The sequence below is a fragment of the Leptosomus discolor genome, chromosome 2 (assembly GCF_034619465.1).
Source record: "Leptosomus discolor isolate bLepDis1 chromosome 2, bLepDis1.hap2, whole genome shotgun sequence".
NCBI lineage: Eukaryota > Metazoa > Chordata > Aves > Leptosomiformes > Leptosomidae > Leptosomus > Leptosomus discolor.
The window spans coordinates 21923833-21946501 of record NC_141392.1 but is presented as its reverse complement, the minus strand read 5'-3'; the positions used below and the strand labels follow the sequence as shown (position 1 = coordinate 21946501).

Below are 22669 nucleotides of genomic sequence, written 5' to 3'. Positions count from 1 at the left end.
AATTCAAAACATGTGTTTCTGTTGCATTTAAAAGTGAGAAAACAGAAAAAAACCCCAAAGCTTGCCAGTGCATGGGTGAGAGAACTTGATCACAGGGCATTAGTTTTGTTTAAGCAAAGATGGACTGATGCTCACACAGAAGCCTGGGGAATATTTATAGGCTGACCACTGCATGAATTTAAAGCAAGCACCCAAACTATGAGAAGCAGGTTGAGATGATTCACTACAACATCTCTGACCCTAGAAGTACGAGTGAAAGTTTGCAGCATTCAGAGATGGACTCGCATGCATACATTAAGATAGGACAAATCCCACTTACGCAGCATTACATGAAGCTGCACTGGAGGATTCATGTCATCGGTCTCACTAGGAACAGGCTTCGCCTCTTTGGCTTCAGAAGAGAGTGTGGGAAGAAACAATAGAAGGAAGCAATGAAAAGAGGGAATGTATTTGCCTAGTTTCAAGGCATAGACAAGTTTCTGTGGCAAGTCAGATTTAGTCAAACCTCTACCACATCCACAGGCAGCATGTTGCATTTCTGGCTACTGTAGCCATCCCCAGACCTCTCTTCTCCAGAGGGTCTGGGCACCGGGGTTTTCCCAGAGGGGTGGGGTACAGGTTTCCTCACGGAGTGATGAACCATTGTGGCCTCAAGCCAACTGTGAGGGTAAAGCTGGCTCCCACATCTTTTCTGGGAACAGCCAGAGAGGAAAATCTCATTTATCTGGGTTGGGCATATTTGCAAGCAAATGCCAGCAACCAGGTGTGTGAATGGTGAGATGTGTTGTCAAAGGGTGCGTGTCCTCACGGCAAACCAAACCAGGCAAACCTTGTGTCAGTCCTTTTCAGTTTCCAGCCCTGCCTGCTCCCAACTTGCTGCCCCAGCCGGCTCACCCTGCCTGGCTGCCAGCCTGGGTGGCGTGGTGGCTTGGCCTGGTGGCTTGGCCTGGCACACTTCGCTGAGCCAATGCACCCATGGGAGACAACCCTGGCCCGAGAGGGGAGCTGGGAACTGAGGCAAGGATGAGGCTGCTTGAGGCTTGCAGTTTATTTAAAAAAAGCTAAATTGGTATCGATAATATCTTTCCAGCAGTTTCTATGCTTAGAAAGACAACCCTCCCTGATAAACATGGCAGCACCCTCCAAAGCTGCCGAGCACTCTGAGCGAAGACCTGCTGCCCTCATCCTGTAGCTCACCGGCCTGCGCCAGGGCGGGAAGGTGACGCCTGCCCTCCATATTTAGTAGGGGCACCCCGTTTGTCGGCATTCCAACACTGCACCTGGCACCCTTAGTCAAGATGGCCTCCCTGACGCCGCCGGCTCGCCATGTTTGGTAGGGTCACGCCGCTTCCCCTTCTTCAGAACGGCGTGTAGGGTGCCCTTAGCCAAGATGTCAGCAGAGCCTCGCTGGGGGAGGGCGGGGCGTGCTGGTGCCGCCATCTTGCCTGCGGGCACGCCGTACCGCTGAGCTGGCCTTGCCGAGCGCGCGGGGCCTGCCGGGAGAGAGCGGCGGCGGGGAGCGGCGCGGCGCGACGCGGGCAGGTGGGCGCGGCGGGGGGTCCCCGGGATCCCCGTCCCCTGTGGCTGCCTTGGGGAATGCGGGTGGTGGCGTCCCCGTGAGGGGAGGCTGAGGGGATGGGGGGGCCCGTGGCGTCCCCTGTGAGGGAGAGCTGGGACGGTAGTGGTGTCCACCGTGAAGGGGGGCTGGAGGGGTGTCGGTGGCGTCCCCTATATTGGGGGCTGGGGAGGGGTCAGTGGCGTCCCCTGTGAGGGAGGGTTGGGGGGGTCGGTGGAGTCCCCTATAGTGGGGGTTCGGGGAGGTCAGTGGCGTCCCCTGTGAGAGGGGCCTGGGGGGTCGGTGGTGTCCCCTGTGAGTGGGATTGTGGGGGTTCTGTGGTGTCCCCTGTGAGGGAGACCGGGGGGGGGGTCTGTGGTGGTCCCTGTGGGAGGATCTGGGGGGTCAGTGGTGACCCCTAAAGGGGTGCTGGGGAGGGCAGATGGTGTCCCCTACAGCAGAGCTTGCATGGGCATCAGCAGTGTCCCACGGAGCAGCACGGGGGTTCAGCCGTGTCGCCTGTAGCTTTGCCTGGGCCGGGAACCGGCAGTGCTCCCCCAGGCGGTGCTGAGGGTGCTGGGGCCTGATGGTGTCCCACAGGGCAGAGCTGGGGTCAGCCGTGTCCCCTGCGGCTATGCAGGGGGTCGGTGCTTTACCCCATGGCAGTGCTGGGAGTCAGCGACATAGCGGTCAGAGGTGGCCCCTATGGCTTCGCTAGGGATCTGTGGTGTTCTCTACGCTTCCTGGTGAAGGGCTGGGGATCTGTGGTATCCCCTATAGCTGTGGTGAGCAAACAGCTGAGTGATCTGTGGCGTTCCCTATAGCACTGCTAGGAAGCAGCAGCACTGCCTATAGCTTTGCTGGAAGGAGTCGGGGTCAGCAGTGTGCCCTATATCAGATCCCATATGGAGACTGGAATACTACCATCGCTCATCTGCTTAGGCTTTGGAAGGGTCTGTCCTCTCCTGGACAGGGGATTTGGGACCTCCCCACTACCGGGACGGTCCCTGGAGGTCACTGTGGGACTGAGGCCAGAGGGCTCTGCACTGGTGGGGACTGGCAGATCTGTCAGGCACCTGGCTCTAAACTGGCCCTGCACAGCCCTCATTGGGGTGGGGGTGCCTCCTGTCCTGCCGTCCTGACCCCAAAGCAGGGCCACAGCCCATGCCTAACCCAGCCAGGCAATCGGGGCATGGCCTGGGGCAGGGGTGTGGTGCTGGGCTGCAGTTGGAGGAACACGGAATTTACGCTTTGGTTGCACTGCATACCTGAGATGTCAGGTGTCTGTCTTGCTGTTCTGATGTGCGGGATCTTTTGCAGGGAGGCTCAGCTCTGACTTTAACCCTGACAGACCCATTTGTGGTGGGGATGTGTTGCTGAACCCTTCTGTTTGACCATCCAGAGGTGGGGGTGGAAATACAGGGCCATCCCCTGTGAGCTTGATTTACATCCTTAGTAGCAAGGACAAAGAAAACGTTGATGAGTTTGGAGGTCTGTGGGAAAATGTTATGTCAAAACTTCTCCTTTGGGGAAGGTGATGCTCCTGATTTCTCATGCTTATGGCCCTGCTGAATCTCCCACTTGCAGCAAGGACCAAGAGTAAGGTAATCCTGGAGCATCTTCAGCCGCAGGTGAACCTCTGAGTTTTCTTGGCTGGAGTGGGTTGTGGTGCTGCTCTGTGAGTTGCTGCCAGTGGTGTTTGTGGGCTGGACTCAATGAGTAACTTTTTCAGTAAGCTTGTTCTTCCTTTTCTCAGAGACATCGAAGATAATGATGGCCTGGGAGCTCTTGTTTGCATCTTACTCTGAAGAGTTTAGTAAGGCAATACAGAGAGTGACTTCTCTGGTGTGTTGAGGATAGCCCTCTTTGAATAATATGTCTTTCTGAGGTCTGCTGGACTCTAAATTCCTCTCTTACTGGGAGTGGGACGTGGTACCATGCACAGAGGCTGTCTAAAATCACCAAAGACCTTTTCTGACCTTTTTGTTATGTGCTCCTTTCCATCTGTAAGCAGGTCATGCTGGCAACCAGGTGACGTTTGTGATGAGTGTTTTGTTCTCAGACTTGGCCTCCTTTTCTCCCTCCAAGGTTTTAGCCAAAGGCTTCAGGATGTGTTGCAAACCTGACCTGTTTTTCTGTACTGACCCAAAGCAGTCAGGATTGCCTTGAGGCCAGCATGAGGCTGAGTGGGTATTGGGATATTAAATGTGGATCACAAGAAAATAAAAATTGCCTTCTGGCTTTGAGTGTCAGATTTTCTTGTTTGGATTTGGTGGTGATTTAATTGTCTGGAATGTTGATGAGAGCACTGGACAGAAGAGATTGATGTAGTCACGTGGTTCATTTGATAATGGGATTAACTCATTGTAATGTATTGGCTTTGTCCTGCAACATCTTGTGCCTGCTGTAGTTGATTTACTGACCTCCTTTGCAGGACTGTTGTTGAAACAGACTATCCCTGCCTGTTTGTTGTGTTGCTTATGTCCTTTCAGAGCTTCTGCAGTGCCATGGCGACATACCTGGAGTTCATCCAGCAAAATGAGGAGCGTGATGGAGTGCGTTTCAGCTGGAACGTATGGCCCTCCAGCAGGCTGGAGGCCACAAGGATGGTTGTTCCCCTGGCTTGTCTTCTGACCCCACTGAAGGAGCGTCTTGACCTGCCGCCGGTGCAGTATGAACCAGTGCTTTGTAGCAGGCCGACTTGCAAAGCGGTGCTCAACCCACTCTGGTATGAATTTCTTGGCTGGAGATGTTAAGAAAGGCTGGATAGTACCCAGTTTTTATCTGAACTTCACTACTTTCTTCCCTTTTTCCCTGAGCAGTGCCTGGCAGCCTCTTTCATTTAGATGTAGTGGGTTTGTTAAAATCCATGTGTGCCTGGTGAGACACAGTGAATGCCAGGCAGTTACTAGAGCTGCCAGAACCAGAGGAGAGAGGAGTGCCATTGAGGACGCTATTAAAGCAAAGATGATATGGAAATGGCCAATCCTTTTGCCAGCCTGGAGAATTTTGTGGTGAATGATGAAACTTAAAATAAACAAGGATGCCGGTTGTACTGATACCGTCCTCTGGGCTGTGATGTTCACTTGGTTTCCTGTTTCCTACACATCCTGCTTCTTGTAGGTCAGTTCCAGTATGAGTTTTGCTGAGAATTTAGGAGGAACAATCTCAGTCCCAAAATCATGTGATGATCAAACATAGTTGGAACGTCGTATTGGGCTGAGAAAAAGCAAGGAAGGCCAATAAGAGGAAGTAAACTGAGATCAAGCCCATGAAATAAGAATATGGGCAGATTTTACTGCACCAGCCATTACAGGATGTCATAGTGGGCTGAGGAGAGTAAACTCTTTGGGACAGGGAACAGCCTATTCAGTGTTTGCGCAGGATCTGGGTAAATGGCTCCTGCTGCTCTGCGACTGGAGTACTTGTGTGCTACAGCTGTGCAAACAATAAGAGACTGAGATAAGCCCAAGTGTAGTGAAAGAATGATTAGACCCGAGTCTTTGTCTGCCAAAGGCAGCTCTGGAGAGCTGTCAGTGGTCCGTCATGCTGACAAGCCTGGAAGTGGCAGGGCTGGATGAGCTAATAGACTTTCTGGCAATAGAACAAGATTCTGAATCCCTAAAACTCTTGTTCAAGTTGGAGTCTCTGATACTGTGTTTCTTCCTCAGTGCTGTGAACCAGCATGGATAATGGTGAAGCTGCGCTGTAGAATTGCTCCTATAGTTATACTGATGCCTCATCTTTTTCTTGCAGCCAAGTTGACTATCGGGCCAAGCTCTGGGCTTGTAACTTTTGTTTTCAGAGAAATCAGGTGAGTTGGAAAAAGCCCTTCCATCTTCCACTTTTTTCAGTGAGCATCTTATTGATGGCCTCCCCTGGCAGAGGATGTTAAGCACAAATTCTACTTTTCTAGATTCCTTCTCGTGCCCTTTTTCTCTGGCTGAACCCAAGCCACAGTACTCGTTAATGCCTCTGTTTTACCTGACTTCTTGTCCATTTTCAGTTCAGCTTTGCCAGTGATTTTACCAGCATGCAGGGCATAGGAAGGACATCAAAATGCTATTTTGCCCCATGTGTTTCCAGTGTGTTTTTTGCACTTGACATTTACTGTTCTTGCTGAGTATGAAATTCATTAGATTTGAGTAGACTTTTGCCATCAGAAACTGTCACGTGGCTAAAAGAGTTTCAGCTAATGCATAGTGGCTAGTTTAGTCCTACCTTTTGTTTACACTGGATTGAGCAGCTGTCCATGCTCCTGGCTACTTGTCGTCTGTGCTTAGGAAAACAGCAGTATGAGTCCCTTGTCATTAGTGAATCAGGTTGGTGCAGTGGCAGTAAATAAAGAGTTGGATAACCACATCATGAGGAGGGCAGCCTCTGTACTGCAGAGGAGGGCCCTACATTTCTGTCCTGCAACTTCCTTGTCCTAATTTTTTGTTCTCTTTTTCAGTTCCCTCCAGCATATGCAGGCATATCTGAAGTCAATCAACCAGCAGAGCTTATGCCTCAGTTTTCAACAATTGAATATATAGTGCAGGTAAATGAATCATAGGCAAGTTTGAAGCCCCCAGAATTGTCTTGTTTGTGACAGATTATGTGTATTAGATTTACTTAAGATAATGCAAGTAAATAACATTACTGCAAGGTGCTTACGGTGGGGCTTATTTTGTTCCTTGGTGGGAGGCATTATGAAGTGTCACCTGGCATATGCACATGCCTAGTAAATCCATCTCTTTCCACATTAGCGAGGTCCGCAGACGCCATTGATTTTCCTGTATGTTGTTGACACGTGCTTGGAAGAGGAGGACTTGCAGGCACTGAAGGAGTCCCTCCAGATGTCCCTAAGTCTGCTGCCTGCTGATGCTCTGGTAGGGCTTATCACTTTTGGCAGAATGGTCCAGGTTCATGAGCTGAGCTGTGAAGGGATTTCCAAGAGCTACGTGTTTAGGGGCACAAAGGACCTGACAGCTAAGCAAATACAGGTATGTTCCGCCATCTCTTACGCCAGTGGCTTGTTCCTGTTAGCTCTGTTGACACCACTGCTGGTCTTTCAAGTGCTGGGGTCTTGGGGAGGAGGGAGGGTTCACTGCTCTCAACTGTTAGCCTGTTTCCCTCACAATACATGTCCTGTCCTTCTGCCTTTCTAAATTCCTCGGAAGCTTGTCCAAGATAGAGTTTGTGTATCTTGCATAGTGGACCCATTGATCCGTTCCTAACGGGAGTGCAAAGATTAATAATTTCAAGATTTTAATGTATTTAATGCTACAGTATTGCGGGCCTCAGAGTATATTGCTTGATAGCAAATTATATGTTTAGTGTTCGAATAGTACATCTCTTCTGCATCCTCTTTACTATTCTGTAGGATATGCTTGGGCTTTCAAGGCCAGCTCTCCCCATTCAACAGGGAAGACCCCTTCAGACTCCAGAGCAACCTGTTATTTCAAGCAGGTAAGCTGCACAGCAGGGCAGGTGTTTTATGTCCCTTTGGGGTCACGCTTCTAAACCTGGGTTTCCCGAGAGGAGTCTTTGTAAGAAGATTTAAATGGTGTTGTCCTGTCACAGTTACTTCCCTACATCAGTGATGCATATGGATGGGATTTACTAGAGCTGCAGGGAATATCATAGACTTCTATAGTCTCTTGGTTTTGCAGTTGCAAGAACGTGGTTGCCATTCAGGCTAGATTTCTACTTGAAAAATATGGAGTAGCTGTCTTTGGAAAGCACATTGCTCAGGTGTCGTTTGGAGCAAAGGCCTGTCTTTTTGGTTGACCAGCCAATGGTGGGCATGGTCTACGCATAACAATCCTACATACTACCTCCTACTCCTGACCCAGCAAGTCCAAAAAATGATTGACAGGCAAGCAGTGACCCCTGAACAGTAAAGCTGTATTTGCCTTTGTTGAAGAGTTTTCTTTTTCTCAGCTCCTTTTTTTCAGTGGCAGCTCTTGTGTGTTTTGGTAGACTAAATCACTGTTGAAGTTCTTTCCTATGCTTTATGTGACTTTGCCTTCTTGTCAGTTCCTGATATCTTGCTTTGATCAAATTTTTAATTTTGGACAGGCCTGTTACCTTGGGAAGTTTGGACGTAAGAAGGGAACGTGCCATGTGACTTTTTATTTCTGATAACTATCTCGGTGCAATTTGTGTGCCAGGAACAAAGAGGCACTTTCTTTCTTCTCTAAACTTATAAGCAGGAAAACATTTTATTTGAATTTTTGCAGGTTTCTGCAGCCAGTACATAAGATTGACATGAATTTAACAGATCTGCTTGGAGAACTGCAGAGGGACCCCTGGCCAGTGACTCAGGGAAAGAGGCCTTTACGTTCCACTGGAGTAGCTCTTTCGATTGCTGTTGGCTTATTGGAGGTATTCTTAGTGCTGCTGTTTCAGATGAGCTGGTCAAAGTAAACACCTGGCAGTCTTTGCGGAGATGTGTGCAGGTGTCAGTCCAGCTTGGTCTGTGGCCCAGTTATGCTGAGCTGCAGAGGTGCAATTTGTCACTACTGACATTTGATGTGTATTAGCACCAGCTGGTGTAGAGTGGGCTGGGAGTTTACATCTAAGTGGTGAAATATGCAGGTGTTTAAAGGTGTCTGGTTCTTGTGTGTATCGCCATGTGGAGGTGATGTGATGCACTGGGTTTATCTGAGGGTCATCTAAGATGCAAATAGAAAGAACAGAAACTGCCTGCTTCCTGTTAGGAAGACATGAAGCTTGACGTAGCTTGAGTCTAAACTTGAGAGTGCTGTGACTGTCAGGAGGTGTGTTGTTATTTATCAAGGTGGCCTTTAGCAGAGACAGGTCCGTAATGACATTGCAGAAGCACATGCAGATGCTTCTCTAAAGAAAGCATTGTTGCCGTTCAGTGTACCTTTTTTATCCTCTTCCCCCCCCCCCCCCCCCCCCCCCCTCTGATACAAGTCTTTATTTTTATTTTAGGGCACTTTTCCAAACACAGGGGCCAGAATAATGCTGTTTACAGGTGGGCCACCAACACAAGGACCGGGCATGGTAGTAGGAGATGAACTGAAAACACCCATCCGTTCTTGGCATGACATTGAGAAGGACAATGCAAGGTTCATGAAGAAGGCCACCAAAGTAGGTGCTAGTGCCTGCTGGGCACTGAATATTGTGTCAGAACACTAAATGGGGCGAAAGGACATAACACAAACCTACATACACTGCTATGTTGACAGCTTCCCAGTGTCCTTCCTGAGGGAACATCATATTCCATTCTCTCGATGTGGGAACAGCATGTCCAGATATTTTCATGGTTGTCCTTGAAGTGCCTGAGCCTTTTGTGGACATTAAATTGTGAGAATGGTCAAGGGAAGGGTAGAAAAACTTCCTCCTAGTTACTTCTCCAGCACGATCTTGTGCCTTCTCAGAGAAAGAAGTATTTCGGTGTTGTTTTTTAGTTGATGGTGAGTGGAGAGTTTGTTCATCAGCATCATTGTATCTCCTTCTAGGGAGGAGAAAACCTGTCTTCCAGGAATTGGTCACTTCCAGAAAGCCTCCTTTGACTTCTTGACTTATGAAACAACAGTTAAAATGATAAAAATGTCAGACATGAAGTGTGCCTGTCAGCTTAGAGAGAGCAGTATGACACCTGTCCTCTGAACTATCACCTGGAAACCTGTCTGTTTCCACTAAGTTATCATAGGCAAAGATCCCATGCAATTCATGTGCTCTCTGTATTTGTGACATGCAACTCAAGCTCATCCAAGTGCAAACATCCTAGGAGGAAGAAGCATGCTCCAGCAGAGCAGTAAGAGCAAACAGGTGTTTAGTTACCACAGCATTGGTAATTGCTTCATTTGTGTCTTGTGCCACGTTGGCCTTGGCTGGAGAACAGTAGAAAAATTGCCCATTGTGGCATCCTAAACAACGTGTATGTTCTCCCCAGCACTACGAGACCCTGGCTAATCGCACTGCAGCCAACGGGCATTGCATTGACATCTATGCCTGTGCCCTGGATCAGACTGGACTGCTGGAGATGAAGTGTTGTGCAAACCTCACCGGGTATGTTCATAGCAGGAGAGCACAAAGTTGGCACCTGTATTTCTTTTTGAAGGGGGAGAACGATTCAGAAAACAGTTAAATTTGCTGTCGGGGCAAAAGGGTGAGATTCTGTGGGGAAGGCTGTGTGTTAAACTGGGCTTTTTGGGGACTTAGCATGTCTTATTGTCCATTTAAAATCTGCTATGTCTAGAGAGTCAAAGGATGATTTGAGCAAATGCAAGGTATTTGTAAATAGTCATGTAATGCTCTGTAAGCAGAAGAGAGCTTGTCTGACCCTTTGGTTGCATTACGAAGCTCCGTCTGATCAGGCCTGGGTTTACCAAGGCCCTTAAGGGAGGCACAGCACAGACCCACACGCCCATCCTTGTGCTGCAGTGGTGCAGCCATCCTGTCTGTAGTGTGGGTGGTTCCAGCCCTGCTCAGGGAAAGCAGGCTGAGTAAAGCTCTTTCGTGAGTTGAGATATTTCTAACTGGTGCAACATGAGCATTTTTAAGGCAGCTAAAGGGATGACAAGGGAATACAGTTGAGAAAGCAAGCTGGCAAAGATGGAGCATTAACTTGTCTGGCTTTGGAGGAGGCATACAGGAATCTGTGTTGGCTGACCCTACCTATGCAAAGGCATGCATTGAAACAGTTTCTGCCTGTGTTTGCATGCATGAGAGCTGGAGGGATGCATCCTTTGTGCTTTACTTCTAGTTCCCAGTTGCTTCAGTTCCCTTGTGTATCATTTTTTCTTTCCCAGAGGACACATGGTGATGGGAGACTCCTTCAACACTTCTCTCTTCAAGCAGACCTTCCAACGGGTATTTAACAAAGGGTTCAACGGGGAATTTCGCATGGCTTTTGGTGCGAGTTTGGATGTGAAGGTGAGAGATGAGTTTCATTGGATGACGTTAACTGGGAAATACAAGTGCTGTTCACTCAAGTCTATTTAAGTATCTGCGGTGTAGAAAATTCTATGTGTTTGAGGTCAGCCATAGTGCCTGTTTTGGGAGAAGCACCGTACTTGAGTGAGCAGGAGGGATTTTTGTTTGGAAGCTTATTAAGTTTGTGTCTGGTTGGTTGTTTTTTAAAAAAAGGCAGCTGAGCTCAGCTTCTCCTTGCACAGCAAGGAACACTTCATGCTGTCTTGTGGTCGCTATACATATGTCTTCATTATTAAAATGTCACTATGTAGATTCTCTTACATTCAGTAACTGTAACAGTAGGTGATCTGGGAAAGTGCTCAGAGATGCTTTCCCTGACAGCCATATTTACACATCATCTGATCAAAGCTGAGCAACTGATTTAGTGTGTGTGTATTCTATTTGACTGATTTGATTAAAAAAAACCCAACGAACAACTTTTTTGCTTTGTTCTAGACCTCTAGGGAGCTGAAAATTGCAGGAGCTATTGGACCGTGTGTATCCCTGAATGCTAAAGGGCCATGTGTTTCTGAAAACGTAAGTTTCTGACATGGAGAAGTCTGTAATAAAAAAGTAAATAAACAGTGCAAAGTTTCTGTCTACACCTACAGCTCAGTTGGAACGTCAGAGTTTTCAAGGAGAAGAACAATTTGGAAACATGCCTAGGAAAAGAGAATCTTTACAAATTTAATTATTGCCCTATAAGGCTTTCTTTTAACTGTATGGCCTTCAGTAACTTCATTCACACCCACAAGATAAGAAATCTAGAAGGCCTGCCGTAACTTGTACTTCTGATCAGAATTTAACATAAGATTGCCTTACCTGCTGCTAGAGACAAAAATGCTGCTTTCTTTTCGATTCTGTGCAGGAGCTTGGAATTGGAGGAACATCTCAATGGAAGATTTGTAGTCTGGATCCCAGCACAACTCTCGCCATTTACTTTGAAGTGGTAAATCAGGTAAGTCCTGGCTTCTCTTTTTTTTTGATTTTCTTTTTTACACACCAAACTATTTGTTTGTAACAAGGCCAGAAAATGCAGTGGCATCCTGTGTGTTGCAGAGGGATGGCTGCAAAGCAACCAAGTACTTTGTGCCAAAGGAATAGTCTCAGAGGTTGTTGTCATTTGCATAAATTGCCTAAGATTTTTGTTCTGTACAAAAGCTGCATTCTTTCCTTGTCTTCTTCCTATAGTTTAACAGAGAAGAACTTGTCTTTTTGCCAGTAGGTACTGTGGAGAATAAAAGTATAAATACCTTCAAATTCTTGGAGAATTGGTCCTCCAAGTTGTCATAACTTGATGGCTCAGAAGTAGCTTTTGGATGGGGAAGTTTCTGAGCATGTGGCAGCTAGAAGCTAGGAAGACTACCCCAAAGGAATTCAATTCCGTGTGTATGCGTCTTCGTCTTCTCTGCTGTGTGGGCTTGTTACTGTGGGGGATAGGATGGTGGACTTGCAGGACCTTTGCTCAGACCTCATCCTGCCATTCTTATGTTCATTGCTATAGAGACTGTAAGTTGCTGCCATCCTTTGAGGGACAAGCTGAGGAAGTGTCATGCCCAATATTAAATGGGCCCAGCACCACTTGACTTTGAGGGCTGCTGGAAAATACAACACTAACAGACGTGTCTCTCTTGTCTGGTCCATCTCAAGCTTGTACTTATTCTGTGATTGCTCAAACGATGCCCTGGAGTTCAAACTTTGTAGTGTAGAGAGTAATGGAAAAGCCAGGCTGTTTTGAAGGCTTAACTTGTTTCATTTGCAGCACAACGCACCGATACCTCAGGGAGGCAGAGGGGCAGTGCAATTTGTCACTCAGTATCAACACTCCAGTACGCAGAAACGCATTCGTGTCACCACCATAGCCAGAAAGTGAGTATCTCATGCCAGTTCTTTGGCAGAATGGCAGAAACTTAAGCCACAGTATGTGCTGGCATTTTTCTAGCTTTTTGTTGCATGCATTGGCCACGGAGTATTTGGCACAGGCAGGGTGAACCTGGAGGTCTGTGTTTTGCTGAAGGCAAATGCATGCAGCTCTAACCCTTTACTCACCCTGTAGCTGGGCAGATGCACAGAGTCAGCTCCAGCATATAGAAGCTGCGTTTGACCAGGAAGCAGCTGCTGTGCTGATGGCACGACTGGGAGTGTACAGAGCTGAATCTGAGGAGGGACCTGATGTTCTGCGGTGGCTGGACAGACAGCTGATCAGACTGGTAAGACCAATAGACTGCCGTTGAGTGCATTCTTGATTTTAGTAAAAATGGTCTCTGGAAATGAAGGGAGCATTCTTTTTCAAGGTTGACTCGCTTCATTTGTGCTCTGATCGCAGTCCCATAGTTGTAGTACCCGATAGCTCAGAAGTCAGTATGATCAGTGAATTTGTGATGGAGTAGGTAAACATCCCATCATCCTGAAAGGTTAAACCTGAGATTAAAGAAGTGATAGTGAAACACAGAGCAATGCAGATGGGAAGGGACCTCTGGAGGTCTCTGGTTCAACCCCCCTGCTTAAAGTAGGGCCAGCTTTGAAGTTAGAGCAGGTTGCTCTAGGTCTTGTTGAGTTTTGAAGATCTCCAAAGATGGAGTTTCTCTTGCTTCTCTTGACAACATTTCCAATATTTGATCACAGTCACTGTGTTGGGTTTTTTTTGGCACCCCCCCTGACCCCACCCCATCAGAATTTCCATTTATCCAGCTACCTGTCAGGTAGCCTTAGACAGCGATATGACTCCCTGATCCCACTCTTCATCAGGCGGAACAAAACCAGCTTCTTCAGCCTCTTTTTCTACATGAGGTGCTCCAGCCCCTGACCCCCTTGGTGGCTTTTGCTAAACTCACTCCAGTATATCCATGTCTATCTTGCACTGGGGGGCCCCAGACTGGACACAGCATTCAGATGTGGGCTCACCGGTGCCCAGTTCAGGGTGGTAATCACTTCTGCAACTTCATACTGTCTCTTGCTTTGAATTTCACAAGACTGAATTGCATAAATGATTCTGGCTTTGTCCAAACACCATGTGGAGCTGATACTAATTACAAATACGGCACATCCGACAATGAAAAAACAGGGCCAGTATCAAATAGAGACTTGAGCACCAAAACACACACAGGCATGCTGAAATGATTGTGGAGTCATTTATAGTTAAATTGCCAAAACTGTTGATGCTTCTTATTTTCAGTGAAACAGTTGGTGAAATGCCAGGATGCTGCTGCTCTGGAAGGAAGCAGAGTTGCTGCGGAAGTGTTTCACAGCATACAAAGCAGCTTAGGTATAACGTAGTATCACTGATTTAATGGAAAAAAATTGGGTGACCACTGACTTAAAGAAAAATAGCCTGTAAATTTTATATTACTTGTTATTGTTGTGTTCATGCCTCTGTTGCTCCGTTTAAAAACAACCAAATGAACACCCTTCCAAACAACCAAGTGCTAATTCTAAAAAAAAGGGAAAAAAATAGTAAAAAGGGAGTGAGAGAGATAACCGAAGTACCCATTTTGCTTCCAACAGTGTCAGAAATTTGGACAATACAACAAAGATGATCCCAACTCCTTCAGATTGTCAGAATCGTTTTCTTTGTATCCCCAGGTAAGAACTTCACTTCCCACAGTCATGGGAAAAGTGTGCAAGGGTAAGCGAGAGTGGTGATAAAACATTTTGTACCATTTATCAGATTCAAGAGGGGAGGAATGCTTTTTGAATTTGGTGGGGTGGTCCTGTAGTTCAGTGCTGCGAATGACTGATAAGGGAACAACTCTGAGGAGTTAATAAAGGGTAGACTTTTTTTTTCCAAAGCATTTGCTGTTCAGGAAGATTGGACTTGCAGAAAGTTTGGCAGCTTGCTAACATTTCTCGCTCATCTTTGTGGTGCAGTTCATGTTCCATCTGCGACGCTCCCCATTCCTGCAAGTCTTCAATAACAGTCCGGACGAATCTTCTTACTACCGTCACCACTTTGCTAGGCAAGATCTGACCCAGTCTCTCATTATGATCCAGCCCATCCTTTATGCTTATTCTTTCCATGGACCTCCTGAGGTGAGTCCCCGTTTAACAGGAAGAGGTGGAACAATCCAAAATAATGAGTATTCAGTCAGAGTAACGCTATGTCAGCAAAAAGGCCCCTATATATTTTTTTTAATCAAGGTAATTATTATAGGATGAGATGGGGCAATGTAAAATATAAATTGTGTTTTTAGTAAGCTTACAGCTTTGATTAAAAAAAACCAAACCAACAAAAACCAAACCTACCAACCCTCCCCCCCCCGAAAACAACCTCCCCAACCCCCCTGCCAAGCCACAGCCCCCGCCCCCCAACATCTGGTGAATCTTGCAACTGTCGGTAGCACTTTTTCTTCTCTGCCGGAGGCTGCCATCTCCACTGCCTAAGTCAGTAAGTCTGAGTCCTTCCCGATCGTAATCTCCCACCAGCTGCTTGATTTCATTTGTTTATGCAGCAGTGTTTAACTCTGTGCATGTATTCAGTGGACGGACATGGATTCCCTTATACTGACAGCTTCCTTGAAAGGAGCGTGTCTGGCAGGAAAGAAGCACAGGAGCTGCTGGAGTAACACTTTGGAACCTTCTTGGCAGCATTTGCCAGAGTTCACATGTTATTCCTTATTATTCTTGAGAGACTTTTGTTCGAGATCATTTCAAATTAAACTTGCGTAGCCATAGAAATCGCTCTCTCGCATCCTGCGCTTCATGGAGTAGCTGATGACCTGCTGCTCCGTTCAGTGATGCTGCAGGAGGCTGATCGTGCCCTGCAAGGCGCTCACATGGACTGAGCAGCCGGCGGTGGAGTCGTGTCTATACGGGCAGGGCTGAGCAAGCTGTCTGGCCAACCATGAAGGTTAATACAGTTCTGAGGGCTTAGTGGCACCTGACTTTCTTCTTTATTTTCCCCAGCCAGTGCTTTTGGACAGCAGCAGTATTCTTCCTGACAGAATCCTATTGATGGATACTTTCTTCCAGATAGTTATCTACCTTGGTGAGGTACAGTGAAATATGTTCTCTCTCTCTGTTTGCACTCCATCCCTCCTGCTATGCATGCAGACAGCATCACTGTTGGTGTAAGATAGGCTGCTTGCAAAGCCCACGCTAGCATAATGGCATCGTATACGTGCTCCAGTTTTAATACAATTTCCCCACAGTCCAAGTTAACAAAAAAATTGTACTGGAGTCACTAAGGATGTGTTCTGCACTGAGTAACAGCTGCCGTGTTAGCTTGGTAACGAAGGTGGTCCCTTATCACCTGGAAAAGGCCAGAGAAGCTTGAAACTCAGCAGGGCAGAGAGCTGCCGTTTCATTTTGAGATATGTGACATACTTGGTTGCTGGGTTTTGACACTTAAATACTGCTGCTTTTAAGGAAATCAGTTACAAATTTTTCCAGTTTTTGCTTTTAAATACTGGATGTTTTTGACAGCTGCTTCTAGATACCTTCCATCATGACTGAGGTAAGCGCTTAGGTACTGGCCCTTTCTAAACATCCAGATTCATACTGATATCCAAAGCCTTGGCTTTCCAGTGCCTCTTCAGTACGCAGACCTGTACTTCTTCATTTCAGTCCTGTCAGGTTGTGTAAGGAGTGGTATGCTACTGTAGCTGGATAATAAAATGTCTCACATCCCATCACATGGGGTAAGGGATGAAGAGGAAGTCGGCTTTCCACTTCTTTCTCTGTTCTTTGATGCCTTTTTTTTCCCCTGTCGTATACTTTATAGTCCTGCTTGGAGACTCGCCCTCATCCAGTTTCTTCTACCTAAACATGGCATCAGATTGGAGTAGTTTAAATGAACCCATATTGGTTTATGGTCAAACATTCCTATTAGTGAAAACTTTTTGGGAGGCATTTTAACTTCTTCCCTTTGGTTTTTGAACTAAGCTACCTCATTGATATTTAATGACTAGTATTAGCATACTTGAAGTTTGAGATGATAGTTTGCAGCAGCTCCATTATTAGCTCCCAACTTCACTCCATATAGGATTTGTTCCTTTTGAGAAGTGAGCAGGGACACCCGATGGACATGACAGGCGTTGAACACTTGAGTCAACAATGACAACAAATCTTCCAGAGTTACCTTAAAACAGTTTGTACCTACTGTTGCAGAGCAAGACACTCAGCCACTGGGTGAAATTTAGACAAAGGAAGAGCTAAGTGTGTGACCTGCATATGTGTAGAACAATCGCGAGGTACATAGGGTTAGGTACCTTGAAAATACTGTAAGGCAATGGCTGCTCAATTTAAGACCAAATCAGATTCATAATGTCAGTGATTTATAAATGCTTTGTGTTTCTGTGTTGGCGCAGGCCGAAACATAAAGGCTTGAAGATCATTTTCCACAAATTGCTCTTGCATGTGCAAACTGCTGCCAGCTTTTGTGTTTGAGTGCCTGTTCTTAAATTCAGGGACAGAAGCTGAATAATGTTATCGCCAGGGTAGTGAAAGTGTGCCTTTGCCTTGTGCTCTGTAAGCAGAAGTATGTGTAACGTTCTGCTGCCTTAAGATGTGCAGGTTAAAAAGGGGGAGGCTTGCAGACATCTCTACTGTTTTTTCATTTCCTCCCTCTCCTGTCAATAGACGATTGCACAGTGGCAGAAAGCTGGTTACCAAGACATGCCTGAATATGAAAACTTCAAGCACCTACTGCAAGCCCCACTGGATGACGCCCAGGAAATCTTGCAGACGAGATTCCCAATGCCGCGTTACATCCATACGGAACATGGGGGCAGCCAGGTAAGGAGGTTTATTGAGGAACTCTTTCTGTTGCTGAGTAGAGCAAATAGCTGTCTTTCTGCTTTACCGCAAGGATAGTTCTGTAAGTTAAATACAGCGGTAATTTAGCTCTTCAAGGTACAGAGCCTGCCTGTTTTCTCATAGCTTTTACTATAACTTGTCTTCTAATAAGCCAATCACTTGCTGGATATGCTTGTGAAATCTGAGGATGGAAAAAACCAGGAAAGGCAGCTTAAATATCTTTTTATTCCCCAAAGAGGTGGGAAAGAAATGATTTGGCTATGTATGTAAACCTACCCAAGACAGGGAGTGCAGTTAGCTTGCTAGGACAGTAAGTTATGCTGAATGATTGACCATCTGTTCTTTTATTCTCTAATGCCAAATAAGGATCTAAAACAGTTCCTAGTTTTGTACTTCTGGAATGGTAGTTGTGGTGTGCTTGTCTGTCCCTGGCTTGTTTGTAGAGGTGAAGAGGCAGGAAGTGATGCTCTAAACCAAAGATTTGGTATTAATTTTTGAGGCAACTGTATTATGCTGGTCCTCCTCTTTTCTGAAGAGCCGATGGGGGCATGCAAGGGACAGTGCTGGTGACATGCACGTGTCGCACAGAACCAGAGCTGCCCAGCCAGGCGAGTGCCACTTGCTGTAGCAGAGTGCTCCGTGCCCCTTGGAGACAAGGTGTCTGCGGAGTAGGGCTGTTTGTGGACTTGGAGCCTCTTTAAGATAAACCAGTACCTTGCTTGCAAAAGCATACGAACATCACTAGTCACGTGTCTAAGGTGGTAAGACAGGTCTGTCATTTTACATAACTACTTCTCTTATGTTTTGTCTTAATAGGCCCGGTTCCTCTTGTCTAAAGTGAACCCTTCTCAGACCCACAATAACCTCTATGCATGGGGACAGGTAAGCAATGGAAGAGCTGATGTAAAATGTACATTTACGTATTTGTCTGTGCAGTAGCCATCCTGTTTCAATATGTGGCCGCAAATGGTGAGGTTACATTTGCCCCGTTGCTTACCTAAGAGCTTTTTGCAGACACATATGACAGGATTTGAAAATCTTGCAGTGCTTCACGGTGCAAGGAAACGAGGTTATTTCCGTGTACCAAAGGATCCGATAATGGAATTGCCAGCTGAGACTGCAATAATTGTAGCATTTTACAAAGATACAACTGATTTATTAGATTTGTGTCTAAAGCTTAGGCAGGTTTGATTTTTGTTCAACCTGCTTATTCAAGTCCATGGTTCTTGGTAAGATAAACAGGACTGGTGGGGAGCACGAGATGACAAGATGATCAGAATACAATTTTCAAGCCTGGATGACTAAACTCATGTTCCTGTTCTTGTACTAAATCCGCCCCCAATTTTCAGCAAAATCCAGTTGACTTTGGGGCTTTTTCATGTGGGGAATGGCTGTCAAAACAGAGGTGCTGCCACAACAGCTCAGTACCTCAGCAGCTTGATGGCAGGAGATCAGTGGTCTCCACAAGGAGCACTTTGCCCCTTTGATCTCCCTTCCTGTATCCCAGCTACATGTGGGGCACAGGCAGACCAAGATGATTTTCTCTGGTGGCTGCTATTGAAGGAAGCAGATAATTCCATGTAGAGCATGTTCTTAACAGGTTTCAGAAATCTATCTTCACCCTTCCCTACAAAATGATTTAAAACTCTTAGATCACAGTGTATTTAGTATTCTGGGAAAAGTAACTAGCATATGGATACATATAGATCTAATGTATGAGAATACTAGGCTTTTATATCCTCTTTCTTTACCTTGTTTGTGTAGAGCTTTGGGCAGCAAAATTCTTAATGCTTTAGAAAGAAGAGACTTGTTTTTTTCCAGCAGTTTGGATTGCACCAGAAGATAGTGCCACTACTGTTGTCAGAGACTAGCGTCTTTCTACTAGGTATCTGTCCTTTGCAGGAAAAAAGGTGGTTGATTTAGCAGACAATTGGTTCAGAGGGCTGGCAGCTGGTTTGCTTTCAGTTAGTCCCCAGTATTAACAACGCTATTTTAGGCTTCTTATTTCTTTATTTTTCTGCAGGAATCGGGAGCTCCAATCTTGACAGATGATGTCAGTCTCCAGGTATTCATGGACCACCTAAAAAAGCTGGCTGTTTCAAGTGCATCATGACTTTGATCAAGCAGCAAGAACAGAAGTGTTACATAGATCACGTTGATGACAGAAGTAGAACAATTTATTTACATTTCCTTCTCTCTCTTTTAGACTAAGGTTTTTAAGTATTAGATGAAATAAATATTCAGGGAGAGTTTTTTACTTGGCTCTTCTAGGTATTAATTTATTTGTATCCCTTTTGGTCTATGTTCTGTTTACTCTCCATTTTTCATACACTGTAATTAGAGCTAAAGGATGTTTTAGCCAATATAGATTTTAACAGTCTCCAGCTTAATTTTTTGATGTCGTGTGTTCTTAAAAGGTGTCTTTTAGCAACCAGGGGCTGCAGTAATGAAAAATAAAACTGGCTAAGGGCATTACTGCTTCGTGCTCTCCCCGCTTCAGCTGTACGTGCAGTGGCCCTGGTCTGCCTCCTTTTCGTTTTTGAAAACGTAGCACTGGGGTACGTACCTGCTACTGCCGGTCACGTCGAGGGGCTCCTAAACGCAAGACGCGCCGGAGCGGAGCGCAGCTGGTGGAGAGCGCTCTGACAGCGGCAGGGAGGGGGCGAGGCGTACGCCCCCGCTTTGAGCCCCGCCGCGGCACGCTGAAGCGTTGCCTCTGCGTCACCGCTGATGCAGGCCCGGAGCGTCAGGCCCTCCCTTCTCCCGCTTTAGCTTAGCACGGCATTAACGGGCTGGAACAGCGGCAGGACAACCGGCGAGGCAGCTGTTGCTACCTCGGGCTCTGCGCCGGGGTAAGGCGCTGTTCCGCTGGGCTCCCGGGGCCGGGCGGAACCGCCTCCCACCCCCTCAGTCGCGGAGCTCCCGCCCCAGCTCGGGTCTCTGCCGCTGCCCCGATCCTCACACCGCACCCAGGCGCGGAGCTCCCCAGGAGGAGCGCCGCTCTCCTGTCACGGCGGCACTGGGGGGCCCGCCCCCCGCTGCCGCCATCTTCCGCTTGCTCCCGTCCCGTAGCCAAGGCGCATGCGCACGTCGGCGTTTTCCCTCCTCCTGACATCCGCCCTGCGTGCCGGCCGATTGGCGGCAGGGCCCGACCAATGAGCGCGGCCGTTGCTGGGGGACGATGCGGGCGGCGTTGTGGAACGCGCGGGCGGCGCTGCTGTACTCGCTGGGCGGCTGGACCATGCTGGGGGCCATGCTCCACTACAGCTTCAACAGCGGCGGCGCCGAGAGCGGCGGCGGGCCCGGTACGGGCTAGCGCGGCCCCGAGTCCGGGGACGCCCCTGGGGGTCACCTCGGCGGCGTGTGGTGGCGGCGGCGGGTGCGTGAGGCGGCCGAGGGCGGGCCTGCCGAGGGGGCGGAGCTTGGCTGAGGGAGCGCTTGGCCGAGGGGCGGGGCTGGGGGCGGGGCTCGGGCACGCGGCGGGGCCGGGGGGAGAGGCGCTGCCGCGGTGCCGTCCCCCAGCCCCGGCTCCGGCTGATGGCTCGGCCGAGGCGGGCAGCGTTGGGTGCTGCCTGGTCTGAGCCGCCCTGGCCGCCTGCCTGCCAGCCTGCCTGCCTGCCTGCTTGCCTCTCGGGGATCTGGGAGCTGAGCGGTTGCCGGGTGCGAGGGCCCCGAGGGGAACTGCCGGGGCCCGGCACGGCACCCGAGGCCCGGGCTGCTGCGGGCTCGGTGCGGGCCCAGCGCTTCCGGGCATCCCGCGGAGGTTCACCCTGAAGGGAGATAAATCCCATGTGGATGGGAAAAGGACGTGCTTTATCTCTGGTGACAGGAACAGGGTCTGGACCTTTTCCAACTTGTTGCTTCTATTTGCGCTGTGGGAGTGGTTAAGAGCTGCGCCAGGGGAGGTTTAGGCTGGATCTTAGGAAGCATTTCTTTACCGAGAGGGTGGTCGAACACTACGACAGGCTTCCTAGAGAGGTTGTCGGCACCCCAAGCCTGTCAGCCTTTCAGCAGCATTTGGACAGTGCCCTTAACAAGCTTTAACTCTTGGTCAGCCCTGAATTCCTGAGGCAGTTGGACTAGCTGATCGTTGTAGGTCCCTTCCAACTGAAATTATTCTATTCTATTCTATTCTATTCTATTCTATTCTATTCTATTCTATTCTATTCTATTCTATTCTATTCTATTCTATTCTCTCTCTGTGTTCCTCTTGCTCTTCTACAGCAGCCTGCCACTTGTTAAGGTGTAGTAACGTGGAGCTAGCTGTAGTGTGGATAACTTGGAAGCCAGTTGTTATGTCTGCTACTGTAGTACTTATACTAGTTCAGTACCAGTGCAGCGACCGAACTTATCCTAGTAAATCACTTTTTCTGTCTACACAGTCACCAGATCTTTGCTGTCTATTTCTCAGAATTTGAGAAAAAGCAAAAAGAAGACTGAATGAATGCCTATGTGGCTGCTGTTTTGTCATGATGAAGGGATAAAATATTTTTACTGCTGTGCTCTTTTTTTTCCTCCCCCCACCCCCCGCTGTTCCTTAGAGAATGAAAGTGATCCTCAGGCAAACCAAGCAACCCGCAAGGAAGTATTCACTAGAGAAACAGCTTTAGGATTTAAAGTGACAACAATAGTAACATACAAGGATGTTCAGCCTCCTATTACTCGACTGCTCAGGCGTGTGAAATCATTCTTTGATCCTGATGACAGCCCTCCTTCTGAAAATTGAGTGGTCCAGAAGCTCAGAACTTTGTGCTGGAGCTGGATTCTCTGAGAGAGTCATCCTGGCACCTGACACCAGACCGTCGGTGGAAAACTTTCGCTTGCATTGCTGAAACGACAGCACCATCTCTGATGTAACTTTACAGAACTTGCAAACCTTCTTGTCTGCTCGAATCGCTGCTGCTCTTCACACCTGCATTCAAATTACTAAACACAAACTGGGTTCAGCTAGGTGTGTCGTGAGATGTTAATGAATCCGTGTGCTCTCTGATGTCCTGTGTCCAACGGTCTGACCAGGTGGCCGTTGTGTCTTTTTTGTGAAGTTGATTTCCCAGCTGGGGTGCAGGATGTACCCGGGTGATCCAGGATGTACCTGGCATGGCTCCTCAACTGATCAGCTCTGAAATGGATACTTTAAGAACGATTAATAAATGGGAAGGAACGTAGTTTGTTCTTTCAGGTATGAGAGTTGTTGATCATCCTTTAAATAAAAGCTTACAAGAGGTGAATTACAAGTGCAGAAATATTACTGTAAGCTGAAAACGTACTAAGTTCTCTGCTCCAGGCCCTCCACCAGGCCCTTGTTTCTATAGGGGTTTCACTGATCATTACACATGCTACCTCCCGTGGTAAGGTACTGCCCCCAGCTGCTGTGGTTTTAACAAACTTTCATTCTACAGAGTTTTCCCTAGTCCTTATGGACATCACCTC

The 22669-nt window shown here is 47.6% G+C and overlaps 2 protein-coding genes across 2 annotated transcripts; both read left to right on the top strand.

Annotated features, from left to right (window-relative positions):
- The first annotated feature begins 1518 nt into the window (after positions 1-1518).
- Positions 1519-19356, top strand: SEC23B (SEC23 homolog B, COPII component). Its single transcript, XM_086482236.1, has 20 exons — positions 1519-1542; positions 4048-4283; positions 5312-5369; positions 6009-6095; positions 6304-6540; positions 6921-7006; positions 7780-7924; positions 8498-8656; positions 9465-9580; positions 10324-10447; positions 10943-11023; positions 11355-11444; positions 12249-12355; positions 12543-12696; positions 13991-14068; positions 14354-14515; positions 15389-15475; positions 17063-17218; positions 18056-18121; positions 19263-19356. The coding sequence occupies exons 2-20, from the start codon at positions 4063-4065 to the stop codon at positions 19350-19352; spliced, it is 2304 nt and encodes a 767-aa protein (XP_086338362.1). The 5' UTR covers positions 1519-1542; positions 4048-4062; the 3' UTR covers positions 19353-19356.
- Positions 19357-20420: 1064 nt separating this feature from the next.
- On the top strand, positions 20421-22467 carry SMIM26 (small integral membrane protein 26). Its single transcript, XM_086460715.1, has 2 exons — positions 20421-20544; positions 21781-22467. Exons 1-2 carry the CDS (start codon positions 20421-20423, stop codon positions 21963-21965), a joined length of 309 nt encoding a protein of 102 aa, XP_086316841.1. The 3' UTR covers positions 21966-22467.
- The last annotated feature ends 202 nt before the right edge of the window (positions 22468-22669 follow it).